At 44.6% G+C, this 23,076-nt stretch overlaps 1 protein-coding gene across 1 annotated transcript in view; it reads left to right on the top strand.

Moving 5' to 3' along the window:
- The window catches only part of SUSD3 (sushi domain containing 3), a 35,747-nt gene that overhangs the window by 5,197 nt on the left and 7,474 nt on the right, over positions 1-23,076 (top strand). The window contains exons 4-6 of the mRNA XM_055710205.1: positions 14,121-14,309; positions 15,795-15,942; positions 19,369-19,536. Of these exons, the coding sequence (XP_055566180.1) occupies positions 14,121-14,309; positions 15,795-15,942; positions 19,369-19,536 (505 nt within the window). The remainder of the gene's footprint in view (positions 1-14,120; positions 14,310-15,794; positions 15,943-19,368; positions 19,537-23,076) is intronic.

The raw sequence follows: 23,076 nt of genomic DNA, 5'->3' as shown, positions 1-23,076 counted from the left end.
GGTGACCTGAGCACTTTTCTGCCCTGCAGAAATTGCCATGAAGCACGGGTGCTGTTGTCAGCCCAGCTGCCGAGTTGCTGTTGCCTCTGAGGCTGCTCAGATTATACTGGGGGCTCTTTGGGTGAAACAGGAAAAAGAGGAAGGAGTAACAAAGGTGTGTCGTTATTTTTAGTCTCCGTGTTTCTGAAGCTGGGGGCTCTCGCCCTCTGTTTTTCCAGGGTGGTACCTTGTTTTTTGCTGTGATTCCTCTCTCATTCCTCAATGCAATCCTGTAGCTCTTTCAGACCAGGGCAGCACATGCTTCTGTAAACATATAGATGCATCTATAAACACGTCAGTGCAGCCACAGACAAAGGGAATGTAGGAGGGAAATACAGAACATGAGGAACAATCACTATACCAGGTTATGAATTAGTGGGTGTCTTGCTGCTGGGTTGTTGCCTGTAGCTGCGGTTCCGCCCTGTCCCTCTGCCTTCCCCACCCAGGGGAGAAGAGAGGCTGCCTAGAGGAGGTGGAATGTGCTGCAGGACCCAGTGGATGCTACCTCCAGACCAAGTCATGGAAGAAATTACCTAGCAGACGCTGTTTGAGGGGAGAGATGTGATCTCTGGCTTAGGGCAGACACAAGCTGCAGTTTGCTGGAGAGTGGAAGAGGCATCACCACCTATTTGCTCAGTTATACTCTGGATGACTGTTAGTGGCCATGGTGGGATGTGAGCACCGGGCTCTGGTGTGACTCGAGGTGTCTGTTCTTTTGTTATATGCAGCTTTTGTCTGAAGTGAGTTTCCTTGCCAGTGTAGAAACTGTGAAATCGTGTCACTGAGAACTCAGTTGCTCTTCCAGGAAAGCAAAAGCAAAGTTGTTCTTCAAAGCCAAGAGCGCTGCCGCTCTGCAGAAAGACTGCAAGGAGGTTTTTCACCTTGTTCCTGTGATCCTGACATGCGGCTCAGTTTTTAGGCTGGGGAGGAAAATACTAATCTTGAATTTCCATTTCCACAGGGCAGAACGTGACACAACTTGGAATATATGGGTTTGTAATTTCTTCAGGGTTATTTCTCCTTTTTTACCCAAGAGATCAAAATGAAACCTTCTATTAAATAAGGTAAAAGAGGTGACAGTTGCAGAATTTCAGCTAATTGGTTTTATCTCCTGTACTGCAAGATGCTAATCTTAGTGGTTAAGCATTTGCACCAGGCATTATTACTGCTTTGAGGGCATGATTTTTGTGCTTGTCATGAAACTCTAGAACAGAACAAAATAGGAAAGAAAAAGAGATTAGGTCTTCTGGCACAGTCCTCCATGGTGCAAGATTGTTCCCTATGCTATTCTGCAATACTTTGCCCTAGTTGCTCTTAAATTACCTGGGTTATAGAGATGAATTATATCTAGGCTTCTGAATTTCAGCGAGGGAATGAAATCAGCTCAGTGTTTTGGACCCAAAACATTGATATTTCAAAAATCAGAAGTCAGCCTCAAAACACAGAGGCAAAACTACCCAAATGACAGCAGATAATGTACCGCTTTCTGGGTTAGTTGTGACCAGAAATGCGGTCCATTCTAAAGGGGCAAAATGTTGTCAGTTTGGTTGCTCCCACTGCAGCAGAGCCAGGATGTCTTCGGACCTTTTCCATGAGAAAGTGGAGCCTCCCAACGCATGTCTGCAACTATACAACAAAGACAATTTTCACTGGGCAGAAATTAGCGCTGCATAGCTTCTTCCGTCACGATTGCCACTGACATTTTATGTGCCTGGCACTACAGGGTCTCCCCTTCAATAATTCGATGGGGACAAGCCAACATGTAGGGCAGTTGCTAGTTTTCATTTAAGCGTTTTATTGACACAGTGTCTTTCAGATGCAGTCACAGATAAGCAAGGGTGCTACTCTGGGGAGCAGTTTTGACTGGCTCAGTGGATCAAAAGATTGACAGAGAGATGATTTTGAAGTCTTGGTGGAAGTCTGCCTCTCTGGCATTTTGTTTTGTTTTAAGATGACAGCAAGAAATGCAGAAGTTGCAGAATGAGCAACCGCTCACCAAAATAAATCGATTCCTGTATCTGCTGAGGGTCTCAGGGATGGGGTTGAGCTGGTGCCTGGTTTATGCACAAGCTTTTGCCAGCACAGCAGAGCAGAGCCTGTATAGCAGGTGCAGGGGAGCTGGCCCAACAGCCCCCCTGGCAGCTCGGGGAGGTGTGCTCACAGCTGTGACAGCCTCGGCTGGAGCAGCAGCGGCCGGGAGAGCACCCGTCACGGGGGAGGATGGGATAACCACTTACTTTCCCTCTAACGGAGCTGGAAGCGACTATTAAGTCATCATTTCTGGGATGAAATAAAGCCAAACACAATGCTGCTCACATGGGCAAGCCTCCTAAGCCAGGGGGGTTTGATTGGGAATGATGTTGAGGAAGGGTGATGACGGGGACAGCAGCTGGGTGAGGTGAAGGGACGAGATGGTGTACAGAAACCCAGGTGCGTGGGCTGGGTGATGGTGCTTGGGAAGATCTTTTGGGCTGGGGTAGCTGAAGGTGTAAGGGGCAAGTTTTGTTACTTGGTTACCCCTGTCCAGGAGAGCAGAAAGTTGTGCCTTCAGGTGAAAGAGCAGAATCTTGGGATTACTGTTAATAAATGCAGAAATACAGATTGGGGCAAAATTTTTCACTCATTTTAAATACAAATCGGAGACTCCTTGCTCCAAATTCTGGCCATCCATTAAGCTGCCAGTGATTTAGCTGAATTATGAGATGCAGATCTTGGTTTCTTAGGCATGTGCAGTACAGGAAAGCGAAGGGCAGGGGGCTGCTGTCCTTTGATCTACTTGCTTAAGCTAGTTGTCATTCTGCATATAACTCGCCTGCAATCATTGACTTTTTTAATGGGAAAAAGTAAACACAATGGACTGGTTCCCTGTCCTTATACTGGCATTCCGGTCAATCTTCATGCCATCTTCCTCTTAATTCCTATGGCCAGGGAGGCTGAAAGCAGATGTGCTTATTGACTCATACTGTTAATCATTGCTGTGTTTGAATGATTTCTGGCAGGATGCTGCGTGACTTTCACATGTTGCACTTTTGCAGGCTGCTTTTGTGTCCATGGATCCTGGCTGCATGCCCCTCTGCTGTCGCGGGTGAAGCTCAGGAACAGGAAAGCCGAACCCAGCAGCACAAAAATAACAATAAAAAAAAATAAGCAGAGAAGAAAAATAAAAAGCGATAAAAAAAACTGCAGAGAAGGTTTTTAAATCTGGCTATTAGTTTCTTAGTCCGTGAGTGATTTCTATCCCCATAATAAATTGCATGCTATGTCTAACTTTTTCAGACTGCTGTCTAAAAAAATCAATTATTCACAGAAATTCTTGCTGACAGTTGTGAATGTTGGGTCACAGCTCTGTGGTGTGCATTTAGCAGCTTAACACAGCAAACCAAGTACAGGAACAGCTTCAGTTTGCTACTGGGAAGGAAAAAGGACTTGCAGAAGCCAAAACAGGCCAGACAGCGGGAGCAAATGCAGGCAAAGTCTCCAGCATTCAGGCTGGTTTTGCCTAACAGGATGGTTGGAATTTCCTATAGAAAACCAACAAGCCTGTATTCAATAGTACATTTTAAAACAAGAAGGTAGTTTCAAAGAGGAAAAGTTTCTGTACTCTTTACAAATAAGTGCTTTGTGCAAATGCAATTCAGTTTTGGGGCTTTTTGGCCAAAAATGAGCATGTAACCGTCAAGTAGCAAGCATTTCTGGTCCACCTAAAATTTCATGTTGGGGGTGAATATTCTAATGCCTGAAGCAGTTTTTGGCCAGCTCTTCCCACTGGGACCCCTCCCACTTGAGCATTTCTTGGTCAAGGTAGCATCGGGGCAGTGCTCACCCTGTGTCCCCCCACACTGGCAGGGATTTCTGCCTTCCAGAGGTTGTGCCCAGGCTGGCGGTTGTCATGCAGAAGCAAGAGGCCACCAGCCACGTCATCGTCATCGGGTGACATCTGCTTTTATCAGGGACGTTCATTACCCCAAGTGTGTTTGCACGCTGCTGTACACAAACCAGACCAAACAGTTGCTGCAGGCAGATAACCTGGAGCCGTTGCTGGCTGTCGAGGGGCCACGCACAGAGCCAGGCTGAGCTCCACTGCTCCGTCGTGCCCGGGTTAGTGGTGAGGACTGGGAGTGTGTCAGGCTGTGGGCAGCAGGCGTGCAGGGATGCTGCCCTCCTTCTAGGGGCGTGTTGCAGAAGAGGTCCCCAAAGGGCGGGCAGCAGTGCAGGGGGCTCCTGTGGGGCATGAGCAGCAGCCTCTGCCCTGTCAAGTTGTTTGGAAGAGCATCCTTCTTCCTTCCTCCAGCTCCTAACAGCTATGTGCTTTCCTTTATGAAAATAGGTGTGAGGTTTTCTTTCGGCTTCCCCAGTGGCTGGCTGTTCAATGAAGTGCTGAATTTCTACCCTGTTTATTGCAAATTAAATAGACTATTGAAAACCATGTTAAAAGTAGGCGGTCTGATGTTGCCAGAGCATCGTATTCAGACTCGCTTTTCCACCAGGTGTGTTCAGATAATACTTTTTCTATCCTTTACCCTTGAATTCCTGGATCTGTAGCTAGCTCTGCCCAGCTCTCCTGCTGTCTATACGTTCCCACTGAGGGTCACCAGAAGCACCACTGATTGATATATCAGATCTGTAGATCCAGAACCTAATGGACCACATTGCTGCTGGTTTCTCTCTGTTTTAGTTTATTCACCTGCAAGAAGCAGTAAAATCTGAGTCTTGCATAGTTTATCAAAGATCTACCAAAATATTTAATTTTGGTGTCGAAACTTCAGTAATTATCACAGGAAGCCAGAAAATGTTGGATTTGTTACTAGCTGGCTTTCAGGTTAAATATAAAACTGATCCACCTAGGCGTTAAAAGGAAATTGCTCTACAGAGAAAAAGCTGAAGAGTTAGAGGTGCTAAACAATTTTGTAGGTGAAAAGCTGCAGAGCTGAAGATTTTTGACAGTGATCCCTTTTCTTGGGCCCATTGATGGGATGAGTCCTGATAAAGTATTTGGATTAGAACTGGCCGGACAAGGTGGGTTTGGCATTTTTCTTCTTTTTGCCTTTGTAAACGGAACAAAAGCAAGTGAACAGATTTTGTCAGAGCATCCCCTTTCAGACAAAAGGGTCAGGTTTTCCAATTCAGGCTTCTACAAGTGAGCATCCACAGCCTTCTCCAGACCCCAGGAATGCCCCTCATGATCTCTGCATGAAGGGAGAGTGCTGAAATAGTTTTGCTCTGGTAAGTGGTCATCGGTCACATCAGGCTCCCAAACGTGTGGAGAAGGGCTCTCCAGAGACAGTCTCTAGTGTCCTCCTCTTGATAGCTGATCCACGTTACCTAAGTGCTAAATATTGAATTGGATGCGGAAATCTATATAACCCCAAATCATTGGCCTTTTGTAGCATATTTGTTTAACTTTTATTTTTACTTGCGGTGATTGTTTTCTTGCAGTTATTGTGATGATGAAAATGCTTTGAGCATTGGTCCAAGATAATCTGTCATCTCAACTATGGACAAGGGAAAATTTTAACATTTCTGGTCATCATAGTTTCCATTGGAAAATAAACAGGGTCTGGTTAATGGAGCCCATGTATCGCTTTGCACCGTCTGCAAACATTGCAGTCAACTGCACAGGTTTAACAAAAGAGAGGTTATTCATGAGCATTGGGGAAAAATAGTGATGGAAGCTGAAAATACAAACCTACAGACTTCACCAGTCTGATGTTTCATGAAGGACACTTCTTCCAGCAAGGATGTGCCTCTCAAAACCTGGCTGTGGACAGAGGGACCTGGTGGCAGGGGGAAGGTGTAGGCATGCTCCTAGTTTTTGTTATTCCCTGGAGAGGAAGAAAATTCTATAGAAACAGATTCTTGACCTACAAATATCAAATTCAGAGTTGAGCTGATGAATTAATTTGTCTTGCTGTATGTTTCTTATGTCCCTGATTCTGCTTGGCTTTCTCTAAAGATGGGGTGACGGATCCTGGGGTAACACTTGCATCTTGCTTTGGATTTGAACCTCTCCAGGGGCTGTGGATGTAGAGATGTGTGGGGGAGGCTGAGGACCATCTGTGGAAGACTGCGCTATTGTGTAACCAGTTACTTCTGTTCTCCTTCTTGTAAATACCAATGCTTATTATGCAAGAAGCAGTGCTAACAGATGTTGGAGGCAAGCAGAGGAAGGGCTGGACCCCTTGCTGCCTGGTGGGGACAGTGTACTGGGACTCAGCTCTCTGGAGTGGTGGACTTTGGTTGCATCCCAGTGAGATCACCTGCCCATCAGATCTGTCTGCTTCAGGGCATTGGATACGTTCAGGGTCTTAGCTGAAGTGCAGGTGAAAAGCTAGTTTCAAATGATTCCTCTTAATTTTATTCTTTTTAGTATCTTTGTTTTAGAAACTAGGGCAAAACCCCTGCATTGTGCAAATATGTAATTTATTTGTTATCTGCTTTAGAATGACAAAGGCAGGAGACCATCAGCAATACTAGCTCAATTCACTAAACAATCAATGACAAAAGCAACTGTTGGCATCACTTCCATGGATAATTTTTAATTGGGAACATTTTGAATTAAGACATAATTCTGGTTCACTCCATAGTGGAGGTAAAGAGAGAGAGCGAGAGAGAGAATATTACTTTGTTCTTGTTTATATGGAAATAATGGTGAAGTGATAAATAGAGGAACACTTTGCTTTAGGTTTAATGAATCCTTCCTGTTCTCAGAAGTTGCACTATTACTAACTTTTCAGAAGTGTTATAACTTATTTTTTTTTAATTCTGTTGGTAAACAGGCTAATAAAGCACAGAAAACCCATCTGTTCTTGCTTTACTGGCGACTTAATGAAATACCTCATTTTTCATTTAGTTCTTATTTCTCATTTAATTGTTCCCTTAAGAAGAGAAATACTCAGTATTTCCCTTGTTGCTAGATCCAAGAGTAAAATCTACAGATGAGAATAACCTGACTTTGATGTAAATTGGCAAAAAAAATCAATCATGGAGATGGCAGTACGGAGACTGGAACAAATCCTCTCTTAAGATAAAAGACATGAATAAGAATCATTTTACACCAATCCTACACATTATTTATGTTTGAAATAGGAGTGAATTGCACGTCATCAAACCCTGATCTAGCACTGGGGTGATATGTGGCTTGGATTTTACATGGAGTAAAATTGCTTGCAGCCCTCTACTATTTCAGAGTAGAGTTGGGAAGTGTTTAGTGCTGACTCCTAAGTCTTGCTACATCTTGTTCGCTACACTGAGCAGCTCAAAAGCCAGATGAAAATGCTGGGAGAGAGAAAAGAAAAAGGCTCAGGATCTTAAAGAGAGATGAACTGAATTTGTGTGCTTCAGGTTTGCATGTAAGATTTTGCAGCAGCGTAGCACAAGGGTTTCTTTTGGAGGTGGAAGCCAAGAATTTGCTGCTATTGATAATTCTTGCTACCTTAGCAGGCATGAAAAGATCTTGATTAGGCTTTGCCGTCCTTCCTCCACCAAAGGGCACCCGGAGTTGTCAAGGACTGTGCAGGGGTCAGTACGTGACGGTGTTTTCCCACCTGGGTGTAGGGCTGGCAGCTCTGCACAGCGAGTCTCCAGCAGCCCACATGGAGCGGAGCAGCCGTCCGGCACTGCTGGGCTGCACAGGGCACAGCACCAGGGCCTGCTCCGGTGCAGCCGTGTGGACAAGGTGATTCAATGGTTTGCCCGTGACTTCTTGCCGGCATCATACCAGTGTTGTCCGGCTGAAGAATAAGACTCAGGAGGATCAGATTCCCACTGAAGTGCCCACAGCATCCAGCAGCAGTTGGGTCTGGGCTTTCGCTCACTTCTCCAAAAAGATCGTGTTCGTGGGTGTCCTGCCCCTCTTGTGTTCCAGAGCCGCTTGGCGTTTGACATCGTGCTCTTTCTTTCTCTTTTCTGGATACATGTGCTTATCTGTTCTGTACGTGCATCCTTCCCTGCCCCAGGCCTCAAAGGGTCCTGCTCCCTCTGATAGCAGCTGCTGCCTGAGCTCGGCCATGGCCGAACTGAAGCACTTCGGGCAGCCGGTAGCTGCACATGAAGGAGCATGCAGCAGGCTGAGCTGTGCTTCCTTGTCCTGGGGCTCCCCCCTCACCGGTGACCCTGAGCGTGGTGAGGAGGAAAGCAGTGCTGCCCAAAACATGACTGATGAGACTCAGCCTGGCGTGGGAGTCCCACCACCCTTCACACTGCAGAGCTATGGCATGACCGCATGTAGTTAATTACGCTGCCAAACCAGTTTTATGTACAAAATGGACCACAGGAAAAAAATGAGGGAGGTTGGTAGGAGATAGCCTACGGTATCTGCTGTAATGGAGGTGTGAGCAGAGAGCTCATCTGAGTATGGATGTGTAACCACGGAAAGAAAGTCACTTAAAATGCCTTTTTTCTCTCCATCCCTCCTTCTTTCTTTATTGCATGGAAATTCCTTATCTGTTGGAGAATAAGCTTTTCTGAAAAAAACATTTCCATGAATGTTTAATGGTGGCCCATGAGAATGATCTGACACTGGGTTCCCTCTTTCACAGTTTTAAAACTAAGTTTTCAGTAGAAACCCAGAATGTTTTATAGGGAATGTTTTATAGTATTTTCATTTGGAAATGCTGAAATCTGGCAAATGCAAGACCCACGTGTCGTTAACGAGCTGCATTTCTTTTTTCAGGCTCTGTGCTCTGACAAATGTCTTCTGTAGGTACCTTCCAAGTTTTCAGTGTCTGCGGTTGTCCGGACGGTTCCTCCGTGGGACTGGTGTTGGGGTTCTTGCAGGTCCCCGTTAGCCCCTGGGGTGTGAAGCCCCTCGGGCAGCAGCGCCGAGCCCAGCCCTGCCTGCTGGCGGTGGTCCTTACAGCCATGCATGTGCAGGGGGTTGTGCCACACCTGGACCCCCAAAGCCTCCCCCAGGGGGGTCACTTTACAGGGCCGTGCCCACGTGCTGGAAGGCAGACAGCTCTGCGAGAACTTTCCAGTGTCTCGGCTTGTCGTGAATCTCGGGAACCAGTGAAATAGGTGGGAAAGGTCAAATCACGCCGTGGCTGACGTGTGCGTGTGTTAGGAAAGGTTGAAGCGGGTTGTTACCCGGGGCCACCACGCAGCAGGCAGCCCCCCGAGCCCAGAGCCCGCATCCTGCTGGCTGCAGCACAGCTGGGCACCCTGCTCAGCCTCGGCAGCTTCAGCAGCCTCCCCACCTCTCTTTTACCGCTGGGTTGGTGTCACGTTTAATTTCTTAAAAAGCCCTGCCAGTGTCTGAAGGTTCTAGTGGGAGGATGAGCTCCTCCTGGTCGCCGTTTGCTGTTGCAGCACTTCATGCAATAAGAGCCCAGCCCTGGCAGGATTCGCGGCCAGCTCTGTGAGGGAGCGAAGGCACGGTCGCAAGGGGACCAATGCCAGAGCTGGGTGGTTTCACTCACACAAGATGCTTTACTACATCTGCTTTATTTCATATTTCACTTCTAGCTGCTTTTCTTTTGCTTTTTGACATAGCAAGCTCTTTTGAGAGCTCTTCTGTGAGGCTGCTGTGAATGTTCAACATTATGCCTGTGACTTATAATTTCTAAGGCATGTTTTTGTAGGAAAACAGACTTGCAGAAATAATATCGGCATGTTTATTTTCTGCAGGGTTTATAGAACCTAATGTTCTGTCTCTTTCTGGCATCTGGTTATTCCAGTGTGTTTTAGTTGCATTAAATAGTCAACAATAAGCAATGCAAAGGCTTGAGTTACGTGTGTATGGGAATAATGAGGCGAAGTCGTGGATTGCTCCCTTTCTGCACAAACAGTGAGTGGCAATCTTGATAACATGCTTTCAGGTAATTACTGATGTGTTTTGGATCATTTTGGTATATACTTATGCAATGCATTTGATTTTTAGTCTCTATGTTTTGCTATGGAAGGAACACAGGAAATATTTAATGGGCAAGCAAGCCTAGGTTGCTCTCTCATTTCTGGTTTCTTATCAGCAAGACATAAATCCACAGCTTGCTGACAATGAAACCATATGGTAACTCTTTCTGACAAATTGATTTTGTGATACAGATAATCCTGGCTGTGCATGAGAAGAGATATTTTGGATTATTTTGTCTTACTCTTTATTTTTCAGTGCCTGGAAATTATGTATGTGACTATTTCTGAACCCAGAGATTTGGGTGAATTAGGAATTTATGGAGTATGCTACACTTTAGTGTCTTTACTTTGAGGACAGTTATTTGTCATATGAAATAATCTGTTTATTTGCTGTAGCAAATGCTCTCCTTCTGTGTTGGCAAACAGCAGCAGCAGTTTCAAATACTTTTGGAACTCTTGGTGTGAAGTCAAGCTAAGTAATGCATTTGTATAAATCGGCTCTTGCTGTACAAGAAGCTGCAGAAGCAGCTGCAGGAACTGGAAGGTGTTGGGCCTTTGTGCCCAGACCAAACTGGCCGGCCAGTGGCTGATGGCCCCTCGGTTCCCCAGAGCTGATGCTGCGTGTTGACACAGTACGCCGGGGGGGACAAGGTGGTTTGTTAATCTTTTTCAGTGAGTAAAATGAACAGGCTGGAGTCCTTACAACTTCTGTTGGACTTCAAAGTAAATACATAAAAAAATATTTCCAGCCTTTGCTTCATAGGGACGTATCAGCAAGTGAGTTTTCTTTCTGAGCCTGGAAGTACAGCCAGCATCTGGGGGTGTCAGCAGAGCACAAGCCTGGGAGCAGGGAGCAACAGCGAGGAGCGATGGAGCTAGGTACCGGAGACACCTATCACGTCTGGGGGAGACTTGCCATGGAGCTAATCAAAACTAAGCAACGCATCATGAATTTTCATGTTTATTATAAACCATGTAGAAATGGCTGATAGGCTGTTAATTCCTCAAGCTTTCCTCCTAGCTTTAGGTGCCGGCTGCCAGGCGTGAATCTGGGGGGGTTGAGATGCAGCTATTGCAAAAGCTGCATTGCTGAGCAATAATTAGGGGTTTTATTCAATTTTATATTCCTGGATGCTAACAGTTACTGCAAACCAGGACCTGAATATGATATTTTCTGGTTATTTAGAAAAGAAATATAAATCAAGATGCAAATCTGATCAGCACAATCACTTAAGCAGTATTTGTGTTTTACTTCAGGCAGCAATACAGCCTCAAGCACGAACCTCAGCTGAAAACAAAACAAACAAACAAAAATACTACATCTAAAAAAGACAGTAATAAAATTCTTTGTTGTAGTAGATTTAGTCAGATAAACATGGCTGAAGGGTACTCAGAGGATAAGTCTATATGGAACAGCTGCTTATATAAATGTAAGAATGGAAGCTTACTTAAACAATGATTTTGGGGAGATGGAAGGGTAAAATTAACCTAGCAGAGAAGTGAATGCAACAAGTAACCACAAAAAACTATAGATAGTTGATAGGAAAGGATGCTAGAGCTTATGGGAGAGATTTTAAAACTGAGTTACTAGAAGACCATTGCTGATGGAAAATTAGGGCAAGTTTTATTCTAAGATATTAATCCCAAACTTGGATGAAATCCAAAGCCATATGGCAAAAATCAACCTATGCATTTCAATAAAAGCATTTGTAAAAAGCAAAAAGTAGCGACACAATGTTTTGACTTCAGTGGGAAGAAATTGTTGTTGAAAAGCTCTTGGAAGAAGAAGAAGAAATGGTATTTCTGCTCTGGCCTAATGCAGGTACATAAAATGGGATTCATGAACTTTCAGCTCGGTAGCTGTATAGAGGCTTTCAGGTTAGCTCTCCCTGGCTGTCGCGAACTGGGGTTCCTGCCCCAGTTACCATCAGATGGGAATGATCCTCTGGGGATGGCATCACGCTGCTACAACCCCAGCCAAAGCCAGGAAACATCCATAGTTTCATGGGACATTGGCTGTTAGGAATCTTCGTAGTGCTCAAGTGAAGAAAAACATTTTGCAGTCCACAGCTGAGGACTAATGCTGACAAGGTCAGGAACATTCAGAGGTTTTAATCACTTGGCATACATCGTCATGGGCAAGGACAGTGCAGGGAAGTGTCAAGAGCACCTGAACCAGCTACAGCTGCACCTGTTCCTCAGGATGGTCAATGTTGGATTAAGTGAAATATGCCTCGCAAGAAAGGTTCCAGTGCAAAATGGTCTATTCACTGGAGAGCAGAGACTGAGTAACGAGTCCAGGTAAACTGGCAGGTCTACTGGAAGCGTCTAATGTGGGCTGCTACGCTGGCTAAGCAGATGGACTTTGATTCAAATTTGGCTCTGAATTACTTTCTGCATCTCGTGCAGCTGGAAGTGTCACCGATGTGAACTCTAAGTACGTGATCTGGTACCTAAAAATAGCCTTGAAGTGTAAAATGCAAAAAGGTAGATATTTTGCAGCTTAGGACAATGGGGTTTCATGGTAAGTTTCTGAGTGATTAAAGTAAAAAGAAAAGCCCAAACTTGTAACACTCATCTGGAGTGAGGAGGAAGGCTGTGCAGCGCACACATCCAATGTGTGCCAGTAACAGCATGTTGGAGGGAAGGACAAGAGATGAAGGGGGATAACCCTCTAGAAAATATTTACTCTCATTGAGGCAAATTGCTGCCGTAGTAAGAGTCTGAAAGAAGTGGCAAACCAAACAGAAATAATCTGCATGGAATTAAAGAGGTGCGTTTTTAAAAGCTAGTCCTTTGTGCATATTTACGTGGTGGATTAGACCAGTAATTGTCACTGTGGCTTTTATTTGGTCTTTTGCTGAGATTTCTTTGGGTTTGTTTTCCAAAGAAAGGGGGGGGGGGGGGGGGTTGGGTTTGAGAGCATAGATAGGTGGTAACGCTGTCTGCTGCAGTTAGATCACAGGAACTTTATGTTAGTTAATGACCAGGAGAGAGTTTAAATATTAAAAATAAAATAGATTTGCTATCAACATGTGATTCTGTCAAGATGTTCTCAGGGAGGTTATTAAAACTCTACGTTTCTTTTTGCTTGTAAGTGTGGGAAGCATTATTTTCCCTGTTTTAATTTTTTTGGTGTCATAATAGCACTTGCAACCCTGGTCTTGCAACTGCAACACAGTTGTCTCGTGACTCTGCTGAAGTTGTTTGAAAATCCAGTGAAAGATCTCTGATGCAGAAGCAGTGCTGGTATTTAGTAACAGTTAAAAAAAAATAAATAGTATGTAAAACAGTTTCCACATTCTGTCAGTGCACATGTACAAAACCAGAAAATGTATTTATTGTTGTTATCTTTGAAGTATAATATCTTGGATGTTTTATGTTGTCTTAATGAATGATCATTAAAATTTGTGTTTAAAGTGAGTGTGAAACGAGGATTGTTGTGACAATAAAACTCAATGTATAAATTAGTGGCTGACATTAGGTGGCTGAGAGAACAGCTCTGTGACTCAAAGAACAGCTGTGTGAACAAGACATAGAAAAGCTGAACGAATAAAACTGTACTAAAAATGAATGATATATAGTATGAAGCAGAGATCGTCACCTGAAAATGGAAAGAGAGTTGAACATAGATGTGCTGTAGTGTACGTCTCTCCCTGTCCCCTCCCTGTGGCTTTTGAACCCACTTGCTCATTTCAGCCGAGACCAACATTCTTGAGAGATAGGAAGTTTCTGTAGGATCTGTAGGATCATGGAAGGATGCTACCAAGTAGACTGAAATGCTTAAATATGTGATCAGTTCATTAGATCTTGGAAAGTCTGCATGGGGGAAGATTTGTTATGAATACTCCCAGCATGAAAGATGCCAGCCTGAGTACTTAATTAAACACACAGAGTCTAACAAGACAGGAATCCATAGGAGACCACACCACTCGCAGAATGACTTTTTAAAAAAAGTTTAGTATGTACCAGCCAGAGCAGCTAATGTTGCAACATGCATAAAACCCCCCTTTGTGCCAGGGGTGAGAGCAGTGGAGCTGTTGAATGGCACCAGAGGGGGTTTGCCCTTGGGCTGGTACTTGGCAAAGCAGTCGGCATCACCCACCCCGAGGTCTGTTATTTGTTTTGACCATTGGCTTGGACTGATTTACAATCTGATCGCAATAAAACTTGAGTGAACCTTCGCTTTTGGCTCTGGCGCTGCATTGTCTCGCTTTGCTTTTGTTCTGCAGGGCAGTGCAGCCGCGTCTTCCCTCCCCAGCTCGGCACGCTGCAGATCATTCATGGCAATGGCACGGCCGTGGGGACGGTGATAACATTCCAGTGCTCTGCTGAGCACCAGCTGGATGGACCAGGCATCATCACCTGCATTTGGAAAGGGAATAGTACCCAGTGGACAGCCGGAGTGCCCTCCTGCAAGCGTAAGGTTCTTTCCAAACCGTTCCCAGTCCCTTTGGGCTGCATTGTGTTTATTTTGCTGTGCCTATCTCCTGCAACATTAGGATTAATGCTAGACATCTGTGCAAGGAAAAAGACAAATTCGATTTCTTTCAAAGGTGCCCCCACTGACTGTAATTGCGCTCCATGTGTGTTCTGACATCATCCATTATCATGACACAGAAAAGGCTTGGTCACATTTGTGCCTGATCTCACGTCTCCAGCTCAGTGGTGTTGCACCCAGAGTAACCGTGGCTGTGTAGCTACAAGACTTATCCTTCTTTAGAAAATGTGTAGATATGACCAGCTAATGTGCAAGCATATTTGTAAACCTTCTAATCTCCTGCCATTCTTTTCTGAAGATATTTTTGCTGTAAAAGAAACACAGTGATAGTTTTTGAACAGTTCTAGGTTGCTGCCTGTGGGCAGCCACATGGGAAAGTTTCCGTATTGACAAATTGTGTTTGAGTGGCGCCAACATTAACTACCTTCCATGCTGTGTTCCTTCTTTTTTATTATAAGGTTGTTGGTGATTTGACTAGAAGTAGGCTCAAGCAAAACACGGAGCTTTGAGAATCTCAGTTTGTGTCCTAGACCTTGTACAATTTTAAATCACTGGTAGATGGATCTTTTAGACACATATCGCGCTCTCACAAATTCAGCTATCCTTGTCTCTCATTCGAGAGATTCCATTAAAGAAAAATGAGAGGAATCCTTCCCTCCAGAGGCTGCAGATCGCTTGTGTGGAGCTCGGCTGAACCATTTCTGATGCTGGTCGTTGTGGCGCTGGAAGAACTAGATGAGTTTTGAAGCAACACACGCTTAGTGCTCCAAATGACTTGGCAGAGATATGTGTTGTCTGTGCCACACCACATTCCTACTCCTCCTTTTGTCTGGATAATGCACTTCCAGCATCAGATCACAGTGAACACTCAGCCCTGCAGATGCTGTCCCTTCTTCCATCCTGCATCCTTCCCCAAACAGAGGAAGACCTGTTCGCTGCCTGCCAAACAGGATGTTATTATGTGGAACTGTCCTTGTTCTAAAGGGCCGCTTTAAACCTGTTCACCCCATCAGTGCTTGGTTTTGCAGCTCCAGTCCTTGCTAACAATTGCTTATAAGTCTGCTAGCTCATCTGCATTTGATATGCCAGCAAAGTTGGGCTTTTTAGCTACTGCAGCGCTAAAGGCATTGTGTTTAATTGATTGCAGTGGTGAAATACTTGTGAACAATTCATTAGTAGCTTATAAACAGGAGATTTTAAAATAGCCTAATTTGAGGCTTGCATAGCTCTAAGCTGAAGCCAAGATGCTCTGGTACCTTGGCGTGTACTAGTGCAAAAATCCTCACTGAGCTATTATTAGCAGAAGTGTGAAGCAGGTAGATTTTCAGCATGGTTTAAGGAAAATGTGAAAGATAAATTCATGGGATGGCCTTAGAAACATGCTTCTGTGTTTGCTTTGCTGCAGCCATATCAAAATATGAGACTTTTGGATTTAAGGTCGCAGTGATTGCCTCCATCGTGAGCTGTGCTGTCATTCTGCTGATGTCCATGGCTTTTTTAACTTGTTGTCTCATCAAGTGTGTGAAGAAAAGTGAAAGGAGGAGAACTCAAAGGTATGTCAAGAAAAGATTTTTTTTTAAATGCTGTAAGACTGTACGTTGTATGGACCCCATTGCTGTGATAGCAGAGAGCTTCAAAGGACTCGGTGCTTACAACACTGCAATGCTGTTAATTACTTAAAATCGTTAATTTGTAGGTCAGGCTTTAGGCATAGAAAGGCTTGCAGTTCAAGAGTATTTAGGCACCTAATGTCTGTTAATATCAGATGACCTCAGTGAGCCCGGGCAGATCTGTATTTACCCAGGATTATGCAGAAGCTGAATATACACGTCTTATTTGCTGGCCCAGTCTCTCTCTCCTTGAATTATTTAAGATGGGCTGTGTTTTCCTGTCTTCTCTCTTTCTTTCCTTTTTTCCTTTGCTTTCCTTGAATACTGATGGGAAAATGAATCTACCCACATTGAAACCATCAGAGCCCTCACCATCGGCAAAGCATACTTACAGCTGTCGCAGCGCTGTTCTGGAGCGATGTAGGATTTTACCTTCTGGCTTGAAGTGCAAGTCAGCAGGCAGGATTACAGACAGGCATGGGAAGAAGTAAAATTTACCAATGCAGTCTGTTATAAAAGCTTGGCGAGAAGGGTGGCTGTGTGCCCCTGTCTGGCTGAACACGAAAGCTGAGTCACTGTTGTTCAGGAGAGCATCCATCCCCAGTCCCCTGCTGCTGGAGGCTTTCCGTGGGCTCTCCTTCGCTGGTCAGTGGGGTGGCACAGCCCCCGCCAGGCCAGCAAACTGCACTTCTGGTGGGTTTGAAGACTCTTCTTGCTTCAGAGGAGCGTTTGGCACAAGGCAGGGCAGTGGTGGAATGAAAGGGACTGGGGAGGACATGAATGAAGGTCTCTCTGTGTAGAGGACTTCTAGAGGAATGAAGGCAGGTTAATTAACATTGATATTACACAGCTGTGGGCTGGCTTCAGGGGCGGTGGGCTGGCTGATGTGGATAATGTGCAGCTGTGACTGGTTCCTGCTAAGCAGTTAAATAGCTCTAAGGGGGATGGAAGAAAAGCCCCCGAGGAAGAGAGACCTGGAAGAGGTAGAGGGAGGAGAGAAAGAGTGTATGTGCCCTGGATGTAGGAGAGACAAGGAGGAGGCCCAGATGAGGAGACGCTGGCTGGGAGAGGAGCTGGGGAAGAAAGAATCCGGATGCAGCAGAGTCAAGGAGCAGGGTGGGCTGACCTGAAGAGGGTGGAGAAACAGCATGGCCAGTAGATGTAGATGAACTTTTGAAGCCTTGTGGGGGTTGGTGGCTGTGCAGAGGCAAGGCATGGGGACTGCTTATTGAAGTCCACCTGGGATGGGGTGGTAAAAGCCTTGTTGCAGCCGGCTAGTTTTGCTAGTGCTGTGACATTTCTGCTCCAAGCTGTGTTTTATTTAGAGCTGCATGAGAACCAGCTTAGGAAGGAAATTCTGTCATATCAAAATCTGATTTGTAGCCAAAATACAGATTTTTCTGTTTCCGTTGGAAAGATTTTGTGAGGCAAAAAGTTGTTTGGTGTAATTCATAATACTAGGTTTTCACTGATAGCATGAAATAATTTTTGAAATCAAAGGGTTGATCGGTGTTTTTTGGAGTCGCCCTTTTCTTTTTAAGACTATTCCTATCAAAGTCCTTGTTTTTCATTTACTTTAAATCAAATTATGTCAAAACTAGCTATTCGCATGACTTCTATGACTTGATACATTTTCTCTTACAAAAGAAAAGCCCTTCACAGCGGGCGTTGTGACCTGGTTCTGTCATCGGGACGTAAAGCGGTGCCCTTTGCTGGGAGGTTCTCAGCTCCCCCTGCCCTCCCTTCGCTGCTTCCTGAAGGAGCCGCTCCAGCGCGGCCATAGCTGAGCCCCGCTTCTGGGGGAGGAACCTCAGGGTGCTGTGGGCATCGTGTGGCTTGGCCCTGCTGTCAGAAAGCAACCGAGATGATGTAGAAACTGTCCAATGTTACACAAGAGAGTAGCACGTCCCTGTGTGGAACACGCTCAGCCAGTGCTGCAGAGCGCCAGGCGCGGTGGCCGCATCTCTGCTCTTGGTGTAGGTGGACGATGGGGGATCAACTTCTGGATGCACAAAGCATTAATCTGAAGAGGAGCTGCAGGCCTGATAATACCAAATGAGAATACTTGGTAGGGGATTAGTTAGTTAATAATAAATAATTAAATATTTAACTAAATACCAAGTCAGATAAATAAGTTAGACCATCTCTGAAAGAAAAGGCAGCCTGTACTTGTGGAGTGGGGAGGATGACCCGCTCTTGCCTCTAGCTTTGCAGTCTGCCCATCTGGGGTTTTTTTGGTATTTTGGGGTTTTTTTGGCTCTTACTTGGCCTACTAGAAAGAGGTCACCTCTGCCTACAAAGCTGTCTTACCAGGTGTCTGTTTGATGATCTTTGAAGTGCCATCTTGTATCTTATCCTTACGTTGGGAGAGAAAAAGGCCAAAGGCTGAAAATCCTCGCATAGCGTAGCCTCCCTGCAGACCTCATCCCGCGGCATGCGTGTGGCTGCCGTGTTCTTTGGCAGGAGCAGGGCTCTGCTCTGAGGGGACAGAAGTGACAACAAAATCCGCATTGCCAGCCCTCACAGTTTAATCTTGTCCCATCAGCTAGGGTGAATGTGATTCTGTGCACCTTAGACTTCTTTCAAAAACAAGAAAAGAAATTATGGGGGTTTTTATTTTATTTTTTTTCTTCAGTTGTAGAAAGCAATGAGAAGCGCCTTGAGCATTTCAAGAATAAAATCTTGACAGCGACTGAATATGCCCTGCTCTTAACAAAGGCAACATTACCTGCCTTGTCCTCCATTTTTAAGTCAGTTCATGTTTTCATCCTGCCTGGTGATTTTTGAACCCTTAGGAATGGCAAGTGCTGCAAAAATTCACAGAAAATACTTTATTTCAGAAAAAAAAAAAATGTACCCCATAAAATGGGGATGGCCTGTAGTCTTTTCACATACAACAGAATCTGGTCTGACATGTGTCACTGATGAAAGTCCATGAGATCATTGACACAACATCATGCCGTAAGTGACTTTCCCTATTCCTGTTGTCTCAAAATCCACTGAGCCAAATTGACAAAATTATTGGGGTTTTGTTCCTTTGAACTATCCACAGGTGCCCATAAGAAAATTGCTCGTTTGTTTGTTTTGCTTTTTTTTTTTTGAGGAGTGCTGGGAAATACTTAAAATAACACTGTTTTACAGAATAATATTTATGCTTTTTAAGAACCCTCTGCCTTAAGGTCTTTAGGCAGGTATTTGAGTCTTTGGAAATTTGGCTTACGCTTGAAGTTCAGCATGTGTTTAAGTGCTGTCTTCAGTAAACCTGAATTTAGATTTAAACTCTCGTGAGTCGGGGCTGCGGTCATATAAAAGCTGGGATATTCAGCCATTGATCCCACTCACGTATTTTACCCCTTGCTTTATTCACAGAGATATGCAGCTGTGGTACCAGCTCAGAAGCGAAGAGCTAGAGCACATGCAAGCTGCTTACTTTGGTTTTAAGGGAAGAAACAATAACAACAACAACAAGAAACTCAGGAATAAATCCGTATTTGGTGATATGACTAACATGGCGTACGATAACCAAGGCTTCTATAGGTAAGGCTATTAAAACGCAGTGGGTTTGAATGAGTTCGTCGAACAGATTTTAGAAGGACGAATCCTCAACAAATGCATTTTAAAGGGATGCCCCTGAAGGGGATGTGATGCCAGTGGACTGCCAAGGCTTGTTCTTGAACTTGCCTGTCTTGTGGGGAATTAATGTTTCCAAGAGTTGAGACAGCAGAGGAGCTGAGCGTGACCTCTCTCCTCACAGCTCTTTTCATCTATCCCCACTAGTACTTGATTAAGCCTGGTCTGCAGGGGAGGTTGCACAAGATTAACGGGAGAGAGGTTTTTAATTGGCTTTGTTAAATTGATGCTAAACTGTAGCAGGAAAGTCACTGTTCCATATTGGTTAGCAGTACCAAGGTGCCGGCTTGCCTAAGAGCCTTAGGAGAGGAGGTAGCGCAGGACACCTGGGGCCATGGTGTGGCTCAAGGTGAGCGTCAAGTACTGCCATTTGTCCTTCAGCGACCACGAAAGCTGTCTTGAGAAATACTTTTTGTTATCAGGGCGTGCGGGGCAAGCACAACAGGGTCCTCGTCCACAAGCGCGGGAGCCCTGCCTCTCAGGGAGCCCGAAGAAATGTCCACACTGAAATAAAATGCCTCCTGTCCCATGGATGGTGGGCATAGGTATTTTGTGTGTCGGTTCAAAATTGCCTCTGAACGTGTCCAGGTGTGTTACGCTGGCTGTGTGTTGCTAACAGAAGAAAAACAGAAAAATGAATACACGCTCAATTCTAACTGCTGTTTTGCTATTACCATTCATATAAACACATGTCGTTGTGTCTTTTATATCCTTCGGGTTCTGCTTCGTCGTCATGCACGATCCTTGTTTGCCTTTAATTCACTGCTCACTTGTACAGCTTTTATGTACGGCATATCTGTGATTTCTAGTGGTTACCTGCAGAAAACAATTTAATGCAGATTATAAACCAGCTTCCATGTCACAGTGCAGCTGGAAATTATATTTAAATGGAGCACTTGCGCAAAAGTCTGATGGCTGCTTAATCAATTCCTAGCTTTGGGTGACCTCAGGAAGATGTATAAAGCTAATTAAATGCTGATTATAACCCAAACAGGTTTTTAGAAGACTCAGGATGCAATTTTTAATTTTGGACAGCTTCAATCTGCTGCAATGTTAATGTTTTGTATAAGTGTAATCTGCTTTTAAAATATCATGGATAAACTCATAAAGGGCTGTAAACAGAGGTTAGCGCTCTGCTGGAGCCTCGAGCTCCTTCTGGCTGCTTATCTGCACCGCTCTGTGCAGCAGAAGCTGCCGTATTATGTTTACCAAATTCTCTACACCTTTTCTTAACTACAAGTAGCAGGGAATATACAATTTCTCTGGATAAGCAGCTTCTCTGGGGCCAGAAATCAACGAGTTTATTATTTCTTTAGAAAACTAGAGAATGTATGAACTTCAGTGGGGAACTGCAGAGGGCAGGAGGAGGAAAGCCTGTAAGCTGCTCTTTGCCTACACAGACCAACACGCACGCTGCATTAAATACTGGTGCACGTACCCACCTCCTGATGCGTGAGATCCACTATTAATCAAGGTCTACTGTGTTTCCACCACGCAGGGGTGATGTGATCCTGGCTAATCACTAGCCAGAGCAAAAATCAGCTAGGAGAGCAGGTGTGTTGGTCTGTGCCCCCAGAGCCAAAAGTCTGGCCATTTCACACACGGAAGTGAGTGCTGCTTCTAATCAGAGATGGAAATAGCATTGAAGCTGTGGCAGACTCTGAATAAGACTGTCTTGGAATTGCTGTAGAAACACGTGTGACCTTTCATCAGTTTGTACCTTGTTCCCTTTCTTGACTCAAATAAGATCTATTTAATCAAGGTTAGTAAAAGATGCTAATTTGTACTGTTTAATTCTGTAAAATGGATATATGCACAGGATGAGATGTGGGAATTCTGCTAATGTATTCATGCCAACTCTTGGAGACAACAAATGATCTGTCAGCTTTGTGTTTCACTTGCAAGACGTATTTTTTGTGTGTAGCGAATTAGGCTACGTTTCTGTACTCATCCTGCGCTCATCCAGCTTACCGGGAACAGCAGGACAGTGTAGGCAAATCCCTGGGGAGGTGCAAATGTGAAGCTGGCTAATGCTGAGAAGCATGAAAGGGCATGTTCACTGCCTGGGTTATTTCCATGGTGCCTTTCTCTATGTGAAGTGGACGCACTGTCAGCCTGTGCTTGGAGGAAATTTCTAACTGTGTGGGTGTTGCTGTAGTGATGGAGCTGCTATAGCATTGATTGCCGGAGGAGGTAAATAAAGGCATGCAGCATGGTTGGAAAAAAGCAGGAAAACTGAGGGCAAGCAAGCCCAAAGGAAAGATTCTGTATATTGCCACGTGCACGTGAAGCTCGGTGTGTGCCCGTGGTCATGAACAAGCAAAAAGAAAATTTAAACAAGGTTTCTCAAGGAAGGTTCAGATTTGACACTAGGAAGCATTTCCTTACTGAGAGGGTGGTCAAACCCTGGAACAGGCTTCCTGGGGAAGCGTTCGATGCCCCAAACGTGTCCGTGTTCAAGAGGCATTTGGACAATGCCCTGAATAATTTGCTTTAACTTTTGGTCAGCCCTGAATTGGCCAGGCACTTGGACTAGATGATCGATGTAGGCCCCTTCCAACTGAAATGTCCTATCCCATCCATTTCAGATGTTTGGAGGAATTTGTGCAATGCATCGCTAGACCTCCAAGCAAATCAGAAATCCTACTTTGCTTTTCTAATAAGGCACTGTCCTAGGAAGCAGGCGAGACTGATGGTTCTGTCCCTGCCTCTCTCAGGGCTGCAGTGCATGTGGTGTGCTCTGCTACAGCCGTGGGAAGCGGCTCTGCAACCCACGGAGGAGGGGGAGGCTGAGAGATGAGTGGTGCCTGCGTCTGAGAAAGGAGGGGGCAGAGGCTTGGCAATTCAAGTCATTTTTACGATAGCATTTCCTTTTCTTAAAGAAAGCTTCTGCTGCTTCTTCCTGTAACATATGTAACATTCTTCTTCAAGGAAGAGTGAGAACTCCTCCACCCTTGAAGAGGACCCTCTTGAGCGTATCTTAGTCTATTTTTGACTAGAAATAGATGTAGGTTGTGCTGCTTTTCAGGCTTAATTGAAATAGATTTAGAGATTAACTAGAGATTAATATTCTGATTCACTACTTTGAGGATCAACAATACTGTAAGAACAGATAAAATAAAAAGCCAATTCTTTCATATCTGTATTTCAGATAAAATAAAAAGCCAATATGAAATAAAACAAAAAGGCAATTCTTGCAGCCAGGTAAGATATTTGTTATGGTTTACAGAGTAATGTAGGATTAAAAAACTATCACCTGTTAAAGTGGAGCCTTCGTATGCTGATGAGATAATTTTGGCTGTAACAAGGTGACATAATGTGGATGCAGAATGCTGATGTATAGAAGCTATAAATAATGTAGAAGCCCAGCTGTTGGGCAGAGGTTAGTGCTGTTCCAGACCTGTCTGCCACAAAATGAGATTTTTTCCCCCATGTGTTTGAAATATA

This window comes from Falco cherrug, chromosome 4, assembly GCF_023634085.1.
Source record: "Falco cherrug isolate bFalChe1 chromosome 4, bFalChe1.pri, whole genome shotgun sequence".
Taxonomy (NCBI): Eukaryota; Metazoa; Chordata; class Aves; order Falconiformes; family Falconidae; genus Falco; species Falco cherrug.
Note: the sequence above shows the minus strand (reverse complement) of the source record. Positions and strands in the feature narration are given on the sequence as shown.